This window comes from Coffea eugenioides, chromosome 2 (genome assembly GCF_003713205.1).
Source record: "Coffea eugenioides isolate CCC68of chromosome 2, Ceug_1.0, whole genome shotgun sequence".
Lineage (NCBI taxonomy): Eukaryota > Viridiplantae > Streptophyta > Magnoliopsida > Gentianales > Rubiaceae > Coffea > Coffea eugenioides.
This window is the reverse complement of record NC_040036.1, coordinates 68371620-68383540: the sequence shown is the minus strand read 5'-3', so window position 1 is coordinate 68383540 and position 11921 is coordinate 68371620. Positions and strand designations below refer to the sequence as shown.

At 35.7% G+C, this 11921-nt stretch overlaps 1 protein-coding gene across 4 annotated transcripts; it reads right to left on the bottom strand.

Annotated features, from left to right (window-relative positions):
- Nucleotides 1–231: 231 nt before the first annotated feature.
- Nucleotides 232–11625, bottom strand: LOC113760427 (cysteine synthase-like). 4 transcript variants are annotated; one of them, XM_027302994.1, is made up of 13 exons: nucleotides 10114–10290; nucleotides 9999–10021; nucleotides 8897–8982; nucleotides 8445–8500; nucleotides 8237–8346; nucleotides 8029–8086; nucleotides 7448–7711; nucleotides 7241–7378; nucleotides 7099–7150; nucleotides 3585–3664; nucleotides 2028–2087; nucleotides 1842–1922; nucleotides 232–695 (listed from the first exon to the last, which is right to left on the bottom strand). In XM_027302994.1, the coding sequence occupies exons 4-13, from the start codon at nucleotides 8481–8483 to the stop codon at nucleotides 606–608; spliced, it is 972 nt and encodes a 323-aa protein (XP_027158795.1). In that variant the 5' UTR covers nucleotides 8484–8500; nucleotides 8897–8982; nucleotides 9999–10021; nucleotides 10114–10290; the 3' UTR covers nucleotides 232–605. The 4 variants fall into 4 exon arrangements, with proteins under 4 accessions (XP_027158795.1, XP_027158796.1, XP_027158794.1 ...); XM_027302995.1 differs by lacking the exons at nucleotides 9999–10021; nucleotides 10114–10290 and adding an exon at nucleotides 11474–11625; XM_027302993.1 differs by lacking the exon at nucleotides 9999–10021 and having other exon boundaries at nucleotides 10082–10290.
- Between the last annotated feature and the right edge of the window lie 296 nt (nucleotides 11626–11921).

Sequence of the window (11921 nt, the reverse complement as noted above, 5' to 3'; positions counted from 1 at the left end):
GCTTGAGAGCAAGGGTTGCTTAAGTGTTACAACCACCTTTCCTCCATGTATCTGCCAAATATTCCACAATCAAGCCTCAAGTCTCGTTGCAGTTGTATTGGCAACACAAATTCCCCATTCCCCTTGAATATACTTGAACAAAAAGCCAGCATTTCAACATAATCTTTTCCATATCTGGTAATGTCATTATCATGTCAAAACAAGCAGTATATGAGCGAGAAAGTGTCGATCTCCAGTCAAATTTGTAGAGGACTCAAACTTTATAACCAAGTAGCAAGTAATATTACTAATCAAGATGCTTGCAAGTCATTTAACATGTTCAACAAAAGTGGTGTTGAACAGGGCTTCAGGGAAAACTTCAGAATACAACACAAAAGTATGATGACAAAGGACAAACTAGGTGGAAGAGAATTCTGCAACAAGAGGAACTGTGTCTATATCATGTATGCAGAGGCCACTTTCCACTAATCAAAGAAGTACTCAACAGCTACAGTTGTGGCTGAGCTTCAAAAAAGGTAAATAAAAAGATATATCACAATGCCACCTTAAACCACTCAAATGTCCTGTGAACTGTTTCTGAAAATGCAGGTGCGAGTGTGGAGCACTTAGTCGAAATTCAGGTTTGCTGCTTCTATCCGCAATGAGTCAAACAGTTCTGTAGAGATATAACGCTCCCCAGCACTGGGAAAGATTACCTAAAAAGAAAGAACAAACAGATCTCATTAAAAGGGGAACTGATGGAAGTCAGATTCATCTGTATAGAACAAGAAAATGCCTACTATTATGATAGGCTGCCTAGACTAATCTAAAATGTCAAGGACCGCAACCCGAGTAATGCCTGAAATAGGTTGTATCTGCAGTTTACATGAAAAATATAAAACTTTCAATGTGGGATACACTTTAGCAAACTTAAAGTGGATTATAATTTCCAGCATAATGTGAAAGCCTTTAAGGGGCAACAGAATACAAGCCAAAGGGAAAACTTGTTGGTCTTTTTATTTGGAATTTTTTTCTCAATTTCTGATCACTGCTTTGATTGCTAACGCTCACTTCAGTCTGACTTAAAGGATCTTGTGTTCCTTGTCGTACCTGGATTTGAAACAGAAGTAAAAGGATTGATATATTTGCAACTCTTTTATGGATATAGCTTGGAGCATTTGAAGGTATCTGAGAGAATTGGATCTAATAGGGGTTTTGGGGTTGACAGATGACATTGGAAATCCATACATGCTCAAGTTTATGCCCAAAGCCAAAACATCATATATCTGTTTAGGCCTTGGCTGTAATTCTGCTGTTCTTCACTTGCCTTTTTGACATATCCTGTCTGCTTTAACAATAGGAAGCACAGAAAAATAAAATCTTGAAAGCAAGAGAAATAAGTAGATGGGCGCAACCCTCTAATAACAAAGACATAACCTAATCGTGAACTGATAGGTGATATCACATTTCAAAAAACATGTCAATGAAACAAGAGATCTGTAGCTTGTCCACAGTTTTCAGCCTATCGCCCCAAAAAAATAATAAAGGAAAAAAATCCATAATATTGTTGCAGATTTACCTAAAGTGAAAATTCCAGCTTGAATCACAATTAAGTATCTTAGGCATGGGCAGCCGTTAGGAAAACGAAATGAAGTATCCTTAGTATAATGGATTGGTCATGAGACCCAAAACAGGAGAACAAGGAAAACTAGAAACTTAATTTTTGTGACATAAGGGTGTTCAAGCAGTCGATAGAATGACCAGGGTAATAATTGATATCTGACTTGGAAAGCTTTTCAAGAAGTTGAGCAGTTAAAAATTAACTGCAACATCTGCATCAGCTAAGAAAAAGTTCAACTTACTACTATGAGTTTTCCAGCATATTCAGGCCTTCTTCCTAACTTTATCGCAGCAGCTGCAGCAGCACCTGAAGAAATGCCCACCTACAAACCCGAGAGTCAACGTGATATATATTGAAGCAAAAACATGTCAGTAGTGGTTGGTCAGAGAAGGAAGGGTTAGAGATGCCTTCAAAACTTTCAACTTACCAGCAAACCTTCCTTGAGTGCAAGAAGTTTTGAAGTTTCAATAGCTTCATCACTTGATATCTAAAAGTGGCCAAGAGAAAAGAAGAAGCAAAATATGACATCAAATAGAAAGTTATGTTACAGGAAATCATTAAATGGAAATGGGAATGAAAATGTTTATGTGCCTCTAAAATATCCCAGCATATGCACCTAGCAAACATATTTCCTAGACTACTTTTTACTTGGACACACCAATGCATTTTTAAGCTTTTGAAAACAAAGACTGTCTTTCAACAGATAATGACTTAAGTAAATACTTTTCAAGAAAAGCATCAACAAGATAAATTTAGAACCAATGTACTGAAATAACCAAAAGAGATGATGCCATTCATTGAAGCAAAACTTCTACAATGAAAAGGAGAAGCTTTGCTAGAACTTAAGGAAAAATATTTAGGGGGCCAAAAATGCTCTGTACTAGTCCTATATAAGATGTCTTCTTTTATGTTGGTTCTAGACTTTTTGTCCTGTTATAGCATGTGCCTACCAAGTGAGAATAAATGCTGTTGGAGAACATCAACTTGATTATACATGATAAAAATAAGCAAGACTTGATGAACTGATGTAAGATCCTTCAAGGGGCCAATATATGTAAATAGTAAAAGAAAAACCAGAAAAGCAAACAGAATTTGAGCATATGTTCTCATTCTATGGCACCAAAAGTTTAAAGCAAAAGCTGACACGGAATCTTGTCAGAAGGGCCGAATGTCTAGGTAAATGTTGAACTCAAAAAGGAACTAACAATATAATCTAACTTTTTCAATATACAAAAGATAGCAGATAGTGGGGGATTTCCACACTCATTCTGGATGAACCAGGAACTTGATCAAAGGTATGACTCATCAAAGCCATTCTGGATAGCATGGTCATTCAACCAGTTTCATGAGTCCAAAATAAATACTTAAAAATGCTTTTGATGCACTCCAAAACAAGGTAAACTGTAAGGAGAATCATTTGAGCAGATTAACTACACAGAATAGTTCATACTTGAGGCCAATGCGTTACAGACATGGCTCAAAAGCTTTCTTTAAGCACAATCTTCAGATATTTTATTCTTGTTTTCTATATATAGAACTAGAACATCCAAATTTTACTACATTAGTGCATAAAATATCAAGAATCAATTTGAAAAAGCTCTAATTTCTGCTAAACAACGATTTAATGAGCCTAAAAGATCAAAAAATACTGAACAAGTAGAATTTGTACGAAAAGACTTATAATGACTTCTAAAGCATTTTCTACACTCTACTCCCATTAAACAAACAAAAAAAGCAAGGATATACATTAGAATAAAAAAGCAAGATCTGGATAAGGAAGTCTTCTCTTTACTATCCATCTTCATTAGACTGTTTTATGCACATTTCTTTTTCTTCCTAAAGTGCAAGTATAATGTGCTTTTGTGACAAAAATACAAATGGATGAAAGGATATAGTAAATAAAATTTCATACATGATTCTATTTCACTTTCATGCATGATTTTCTTTCACGAACATGAGATACAAAAAGATACAAATTACTTACTTGAATAACTTCATCAAGTATATTAATGTCTAAAACTGGAGGGATGGTGCCAGTACCAATTCCTTGAATTTTATGAGGACCTTTCAGATCAATACAAAAAATTTGTAACTGGTAAACATGAGTTATCTCAAAAATAGGATAAGAGCTCCATTAGACTCATTGCAAATCAACAATTGTTATTTACAATATTATCAGAACCAAAAAGAATGAAAAGTAGGATAAAGCAGCATTACCAATAAAAAAGGTAAACATCAATTCATCAAAACAGAACACTTATATTGTGTGATTACAACACAACAAAAGGAAGCACTTGAAGAAGTGATGTGAAATGTAGAAAGATCAACAGGCACATATCATAGGAAGAAGAGATAGTGAAACAAAAAGCTTTTCACTAGGTGCTTGAGTAGCCTTTATTAGTACTCTAGACATCCGTTAATGATTTTATGCATATTAAACCAACTCTTTATCGAGCATCAAGTAACAGGACGTTAAGAATAAAAAACTGTTCCAAGTTAGATCCAAGATCAATCAGGTGTGTAAGAAAAAGATGCAGCACAAAGTTAAGGTTGCCCTCCCTTTATCTATTCTGTGTTCTGGGTGATATGATCATTACCAGCCTGTAGATACCAAAATTTCACTATTTTATTTTATTTTTTTCTTTTCTTGTTTTCCTTCATTTTATTTTTATTTTGTTCATTTTAGTTAAATTTTTATTTTTATTAATTTTTTGTTTCATTTCTATTTCTTTAGAAAAATCATTTTAGAAAAATCAGAAAAAGAAAAGGAAAAAAAAAAGAAAGAAAAACAAAAAAAAAGGGGGAAGAAAGAAAAGATCAATTTTTTTAAAAAAAAAAATTTGCTGCTTCAATGCACGCGCGCAATCATCAACCATGGCTTCGTACCAGAAGCCATGGACAGTACAGAAGCAAAATTGCAGAGGCCATTTTTGGCCTCCCATTCCACTCATTTTGTTGTTTTCTTTTTTTTTTCAACCGTTTGCCACCTCAGTCCTTGAGATTTATCATGAAACACCTAGAGAGAAATGGATCTAAGGGCTCCAAAACCTCCAACAAATATCAGTTTGCACATGAACCCTTGAGATAAGGGTTTAGCAACCTTGGTCTCCTATAAATGCATTCAAACGCAGCCCTAAATGCAGAGAGAGGAGGGAGACGGCGGAAGAGTAGATAGAGAGAGAAAAGAGAGATAAAAAAAGAAAGAAAAAGGAAGAAAAAATGCAGAAATTTTTTTGGAGGAAGAACATGAGCCAGGGTTGATCGTTTGGCTCACTTGGTGATCAAAATCTGATCTCATTTTTGCCCTTTTGGGTGTTTTCTTTTTATCTGCACTATCCCGGCATACCATAGAAGAGATTCCATTTAGAAAGTTGCCCGAGATATTGCCTCTAGGTGACCCAAATTTCGGCTCAAAAACTGCCCGTCACCAGCTCTTGGACCCATCAGTAGGAGTTGGGTGGTGCAAAATCTCGCTTTCAGACGCATTTTCTTCAACCATTCCACGTTCATTCAGCATCATAGAACATTAGGAGGTAAATTTATTTGTTCCTTTCCTTTTATACGAGTTCAGATCCTTACTAAACCTGTCAAAAAGTCGGCTACTGTTGTTCTTGTTGTCCCCTCTTTGATGTGTTCCTAGGGTTTTGATTTTGGTGTAATCTTGACATGAACCAAGTAAGATTGAGTACTGATAATATCGTTGCATGATCTGGTTGACAAAACCAAGTTTTTGATGTTGGGTTCGGGGGCATTAGCTGTGTTTGTTGAAATGAAAAGAAAGTTGCAGAAGGAAGAATGTTGAAGAAGAAAGCCTCGAACCTCTGCATGTGTTTTTTCCAAAAATTCTGTCCCACACCCTGCGCCATTCTTTGTCCCACTTTTTATTATATTACTATTTCTCCTTCATAAACATCATATTTTAGTTCTTTTTTGTTTCGTTAAAATCCAATAACTATTAATTGAGTAATACACAAAATTTAACAAACTCAAAAAATCAAAATGCATAAAAAATGAGATTTTTTATGAAATTTTTACTGTATTTTTTAATTTTCTATTATATATTGCTTTCCCGGACTTTTTCCTAATTACACTATGGCCCAAAATCTTATGTAATTGAACCAGTCACGCCTCTATTGAGTTTTCATCCTCTGTTCCATATCTTAAGTGCATTTCTAAGCATGTTATTGCTGTGATTTGGGGTAATTATACCTTAATTTGTTTTAGTGGATTTATTATCTTATTGGGTTTTGGTGAAATAGTTAGTGATTTGGGTTGTGGTTTGATTTGGTTGGGTTTTGGTAGACAAGTCTGGTTCATTTTGGCTGGGTTTTACAAATAGGCTTTAATTTATTTATTTGGGTTTTTGGCTTGGGCTTAGGAGGTAAAAGCCTACCCTTTTGGTTGGGTTTGTTTGGGGTAAGATTATGGATCGGACAGTACATTTTCCTTGGATTTTTTATTGGGCTTAGGGAGCTTCTGACCCAGACAAAAGGCCAAATTGGCCCAAATGGCCTGTTAGGTTAGCAAGACCAGAAACGAATTGGCCGATCAGTCCATATACTTTTACGTATTTGTAATCTGGCCCTAAAACTTTTAGTTCCTTTCAATTAGGTCCCTACTTTAATTTTAAATAGGTCTCTAAACATTATTTTTCTTTCATTTTTACCCCTAAATTTTGTAATAATTAGGTCCATACAATTGTATGCTTGAACAGCTCGAGGCCATAGCCATCAAATCAATATGAGCTTTTAACCAGATCTACTTGAAAATAAAGCCAGAATAGCAGAAAAATCAAAATGGTTCTGAATCCTACTTCCAGAACAACAAAAATGACAGTAGAAAACAATTCAAAACTCGCTGTATATGAAATATGGTATCATTAAAGGTTTTTCTCAGTGATGAGCAACTTTGAATGAAAAACATACATATTCAATCATGAAATTAACTTGTTACTATTAAGTGGCTCAAGAACTAAGATTAAAAATTTCTCATTTTATGTGACTCAAAAAATATGAAAACTGCAGCCTATTTTTTTCCAATTCTCATAAGGAAAATTCAATTTAAGGGAACTATCGACTTCCATATATAGTCTGCAATTATACTTGTAATTGAGTTTAAGAGATGAGAACCTCATGAGGGCTTATGAGTTTTCAAATCCAAGTCATGGACTCTAAAACACATTCAAGACACTAATTTGAGATAAAACTAATATTTCTCAAGCAGCCTTAGGATAATCAAAAAGTTATGAACTAGATGCAAAATGAGACATTTCACAATTAACAAATTGTATAACAAGATTATATTTAATTATAGGTAAAAAGAGTGAGAAATGTGATCTAGTAGAGAGGCTTTGATCGACAAGGACATGTTATCACCAAGTCATTTATTCGAGTGTATTATGCACCTAACCTAACAGTAAAACAAGCCTAAGAACAAACAATCTTGAACATAATAAAGACCATAAAAGATGAGAAAAGCTAGATCTAGAATATAATCACCTGGTTTTTCTCCACTCAGTATTGCACTTTCAGCAGGTTCAATTCCATATACCTGTCAACAATAGTTTACTCAAGACAATAACGACAATGAATAATTAAATAGACAAAAGGGGCATCAGAATAGTAAGAAGAAGAATCTGACTTTGATGTCCGCATTTTTCTCCTTAAGAAACTTTCCGGCACCAGTAAGTGTACCCCCTGTTCCAATCCCTGCAACCAGGGCGTCAACTTTCCCTTCAGTGTTTTTCCATATCTCTGGTCCAGTGGTTTCGTAGTGTATCTACACATTGAGAAATGCTAAGTGGCATGTTGCGATCATCTGTATGCACTTTATCTGGATGTAATGTACCTTTGGATTAGCACGGTTCTCAAATTGCTTGAGAAAAAAACAATTTGGTGTTGCCTCCATTATTTCCTCGGCTTTCTTGACAAGTCCATCAATACCTTTTGCTCCATCGGTGATGAATACCTCAGCTCCAAAAGCACGGAGGATAATCCTTCTTTCGAGACTTTGCGTGTGTGGCATAACTGTGATAAGTTTGTAGCCCCTAGTTGCTGCAATGAATGCAAGACCAATGCCAGTATTACCGCTGGTAAACTCGAGAAGGACCGTCTTCAGCCACCAAATGTCCATATCCAAAACCAAGAGTACATCGTTAGTACAAAATTTTAGTGAAGTTGGACGACCAAAAATGGGGCCCATAACCTTTGTAGTTTTTCTTGAAAAGAGGGCCAATTTTTTGTCATCAGTAACACAATACAAACAAAAAGCTTCCGCAGTAATTGTTTCATCTTTTAAAGATCCATCATACAAAGTATATAATTTTGGTGGAAAAGTATAAAGATGGATACAAGTGCAAATTTATACTCATGGTCTTCAAGAAGTAAAACGTGAACTTAAAAGAAGAGAGTAGGAAAAACTTAACTAACCTTGCCAGGGGTAATTAGACCCTTCTCTTCTGCATCTTTTATCATACTGTATGCGATCCTACATTTAGGTAAGGAGAGATATAACATGTTCACTTGGTCTATTGACATCTGTACTCAGCATGCAGGAAACAAGACGTGGAACCACTGGGACAATACAGTGAGAAAAATTTTTCAGAAGAAGAACCGGTTATAAGTGGAACATTTTTACCTGTCTTTTACACTTGAGCAGGGATTCATAGCCTCCAATTTGGCAGCAATACGTGCAGCACAACCATCCACAACATTCTTGAGATATACCATTGGGGTATTCCCTATGAGCTGTAAACAGTAAATATAGCAAACAACAATCATGCTTTCTTACCTGCCTTCAGAAAATAACCAATCAATAACAAAAGGTTTACAAGAAAAATAATTACTTCAGTGATGTCATTCGCAATTCCACACTTCTCTTCCATTGATAAGTCAGGAGTCACTGCACAGAGATAAGAAAATATTGCACAAAGATAAGAAAAATAAAGCAATTACAAAGAAGAGAGTAAAATTAGCTTTCAGAGATGCAAAAGTATGTATTACATATTGCAAAACTAGATGCAAAAGTATGTAAATATTGCAAAACTAGAAAGAAAAACATCTAAAAAAAATATTCCCAGAAAAATGACGATGATGCCACCAAAAAGTTAAGTTCAGTGCAGATGTGTGCAGCTACACATGCAAATTAGATGCGACTCATTTAACTGAGAAGGTAAATAAAAAGTCCCAAGTCATTGATAAGTTTCAATATAAGCCACAGATGTAAAACATGCAACCTTAATGCAAAATAATTTGTTAGACCATTCCGTTTCTGAGAAAAGCCAAGAATAACACATACCAAATCACAAGGGAGATTTCCAGGAGACCCTTTGCCTTTTTCACAGGACTGACTATCTATATCAGCTTCAATAATCTGTAAATGATCTGTCATCAAGAAAACCAAAAAAACTTCAGGAAATCAATCAAGCATAGATTTAGAACAGTGACTATGGATGTCAACAAGAACATATCAAATCAATCAAAGCAAAGCTCAGCCTAAGGTTTCTTTAATGGCTTCCACTCAAAGTTATCCCTCTTGAGTTGCTAAACCCAACTAGTCCAAAATAGAATTACAAACCCACTTCTTCATAGCTGCCTCTCCAACACCCACTTGAGATCCTCGGTGACATATTTTCTATGCCAATCCAATGCCACCACTAATATTGCGCCAAGTGTCCTATTATTATGTGCACTTTAATTTTCTAATAATTCAAATTGGTTTGGTTTAACACAAGTTTTCTCTACCCTTTAAACCTTTGAACCAAAATTAACTGACTGATCTAATTCATATACCAATACTTTTGAGTTAACCACAGAAAATCCTAAACAAAATTGCCTCCAAACCCTGAACGAGATTCTACACTATATTAGAGTCAAGAACGGTTGCCGGAGCGAACATCAACAATTCTAGGTAATTTATCTGCACTATTTTGTGTTAATCACACCATTAATTTATGGGCCTCTGTTGCAGCATTCCACAAACAGAAAAGTACGTGGACCACAAACACAAGTACCAAGCAAATTGCTACAGAAAAAGTCCTATAAAACTTCTCATCATTTCCATCAAGGTTAGAAACTTCCGAGGGGCAAAGGCCGATGATGTATAAAATCTTGGGCACTGGAATATGATCCAAAAGAGTCACTAAACGCCGACGTCTGCGAGTCCCCTCTGACATTTGCTTACCGCCACTCCATTTCCGAGAGAGAAGGGCAAAGGCCAAACGGAGGCCAAAGGGAAAGCAGTAAAAGCTTCTCCCTCTCTTTCTTCTTCATAGCGTCAGAAGAATTAGTGGAGGCCCACCAGTTTCAGATATTTCAGGTTCGATTATAACATTGAAGATTCAATTTTTATGTAAACTTGATAGAAACTTTGGATTGGCATTGGATTGTAAATTTACAACCTTTGGATCGCCGAAAGGGTCATCTGCAAGAAAATGGGCACATAAAAAAGTGGGGAAAATGGCAGAAAAGAATGAACAAGAACCTGGGAAGGAAATCAGCAATAGGAAAAGTTACAGAGGCCAGAGTTGGAGCAAAGGAGAGCTCTGTAGACGGCGTTGTCGTGAGGAAGAACGTTTGGTGAATACTAGGACCAGTCCACAAGTAGAAGGGCAAAGCCAAAATTACATTGGAAAGGCAGAAATTAAGCCCTTTTGCTATCGTAATCTTCTTCCCCCTTCTAGAACTCAGCCATGAAGTACATGAAATTGCCTCCAGTGGAGAGCTCGAAAGAAAAGGGCTTTGACGGTGAGGCAATCGGCAGTGAAGATGATGCCACGTGGAATGGCGAAGCTGGTGGAGGAATCAAAAGGACGACGACATTGAAGTGTGGACCTCATCGGAGTGGATTGGAGAGTTTGAAGGCAATCATTGATGAAAGTATTGGTATATGAATTAGACCGGTCGGTTAATTTTGGTTAAAAAGTTTAAAGGGTAGAAAAAACTTGTGTTAAATCAAACCAATTTGAATTATTAAAAAATTAAAGTGTAAATAATAATAAGACACTTGGCGAAATATTAGCGGTGACATTGAATTGGCATAGAAAATATATCGCCGAGGATCCCAAGTGCCAACACCTACAGTGTCCAGTTTTCAGAGCCCAAAATATTAAGGCCAAACCAAGGAGCAGCATTTATCTTACAAAATAGTCCTCCTAAGGCTTACCTCTCGAATGTGATTTGCAGAATTGGGAGTGAAAATCAAAACCAAACAGAATTAAAGGGAAACCTACCTGTGTAGTAGAAAATGCAAGAATTGTAAAGAAATAAGCTAGTTGAGAATATTTTCTCAAAGAAAAATTTGCCTACCCCCTCCCAACTCTCCCAAGCCCAAAATAATGAAATCAAGAAAGTCAGCAAAGTTTGAATATAATGAAGATTTAATACCTAAAGTAAGACATTTTTCTATAAAATTACACAAGGGAAACTTTACCGCATTTCACAACATTCCAACCAGACTTTAATTTAAAAAACAAAAGCTCAAGTACTTTTAAATTGAAGGAATAGAACACCTAAATCCAATTCACAATCCACAAAGTAGAAAATTGCAAGGAAATGACACTACATTGAGAACACAGTATAAGAGAAAAGTGTTCATCCTTTGGTTCTTACTAGTTAAAATCAAGTTTGTAGATGAACCAATATAACAGCTCATTGCAAACTTGGGATTCTATAGATAACAGCAACATATCACTACTAACTTCTCCAGATACAAAATAAATAAGCAAAACTGAATGAAAGATAAACTTGCCTCAGGTTTTGAATCTGTATCTGCTATTAACGTCAATAATCCAAGAGCCCCCTTTATGCGGAAAAACCCAATGGAGCAGAATATTTTCCCAATGCCATAAACAAATCTTGAAATTTATAGCAACACCTGCTCTAAAGTCTCCAGTCTCCACATGCCGTCGGTCTCTTATGAGTCCTTGAGATGATGAATTTGACTTTTCTAATGCATGCTTACAAATATAATATACATTTGCTAGTGGATATTGTGCCTTTGAAAGAAAGAAGACCAAAGAAAATAACAAAAAGAAAGTATGAAGACAAAAAGATGATGAAGAAGATTGTATCCACAAACGGGAGAAGATTGTATCCACAAAAAGTTTTTTGACTGTATCCAAAGAAAGTATGAAGACAAAAAGAAGATGAAGAAGATTGTATCCACGAACGGGAGAAGATTGTATCCACAAAAAGTTTTTTGACGTTTTTAGATGGATTGTTGTCTTTGTGGTTTATCAATACTTGGGAATTGAATGGACATTTGGTCTTTTATATGAAGTTAGTTGAAGTTCGCGGGAAAAGAATTCCGATTTTTTTTTGTT

Bases quoted from the DNA above. Each gene is read 5' to 3' on its own strand.
- LOC113760427 (XM_027302995.1), bottom strand. From the start codon at position 8,483: ATGGAAGAGAAGTGTGGAATTGCGAATGACATCACTGAA. The intron at 8,087-8,236 runs GTAAAAATGTTC...ACCTAAATGTAG, and splicing joins TGCTCAAGTGTAAAAGACAG to GATCGCATACAGTATGATAA. The intron at 696-1,841 runs GTAAGTTGAACT...CTTTCTTTTTAG, and splicing joins ATGCTGGAAAACTCATAGTA to GTAATCTTTCCCAGTGCTGG.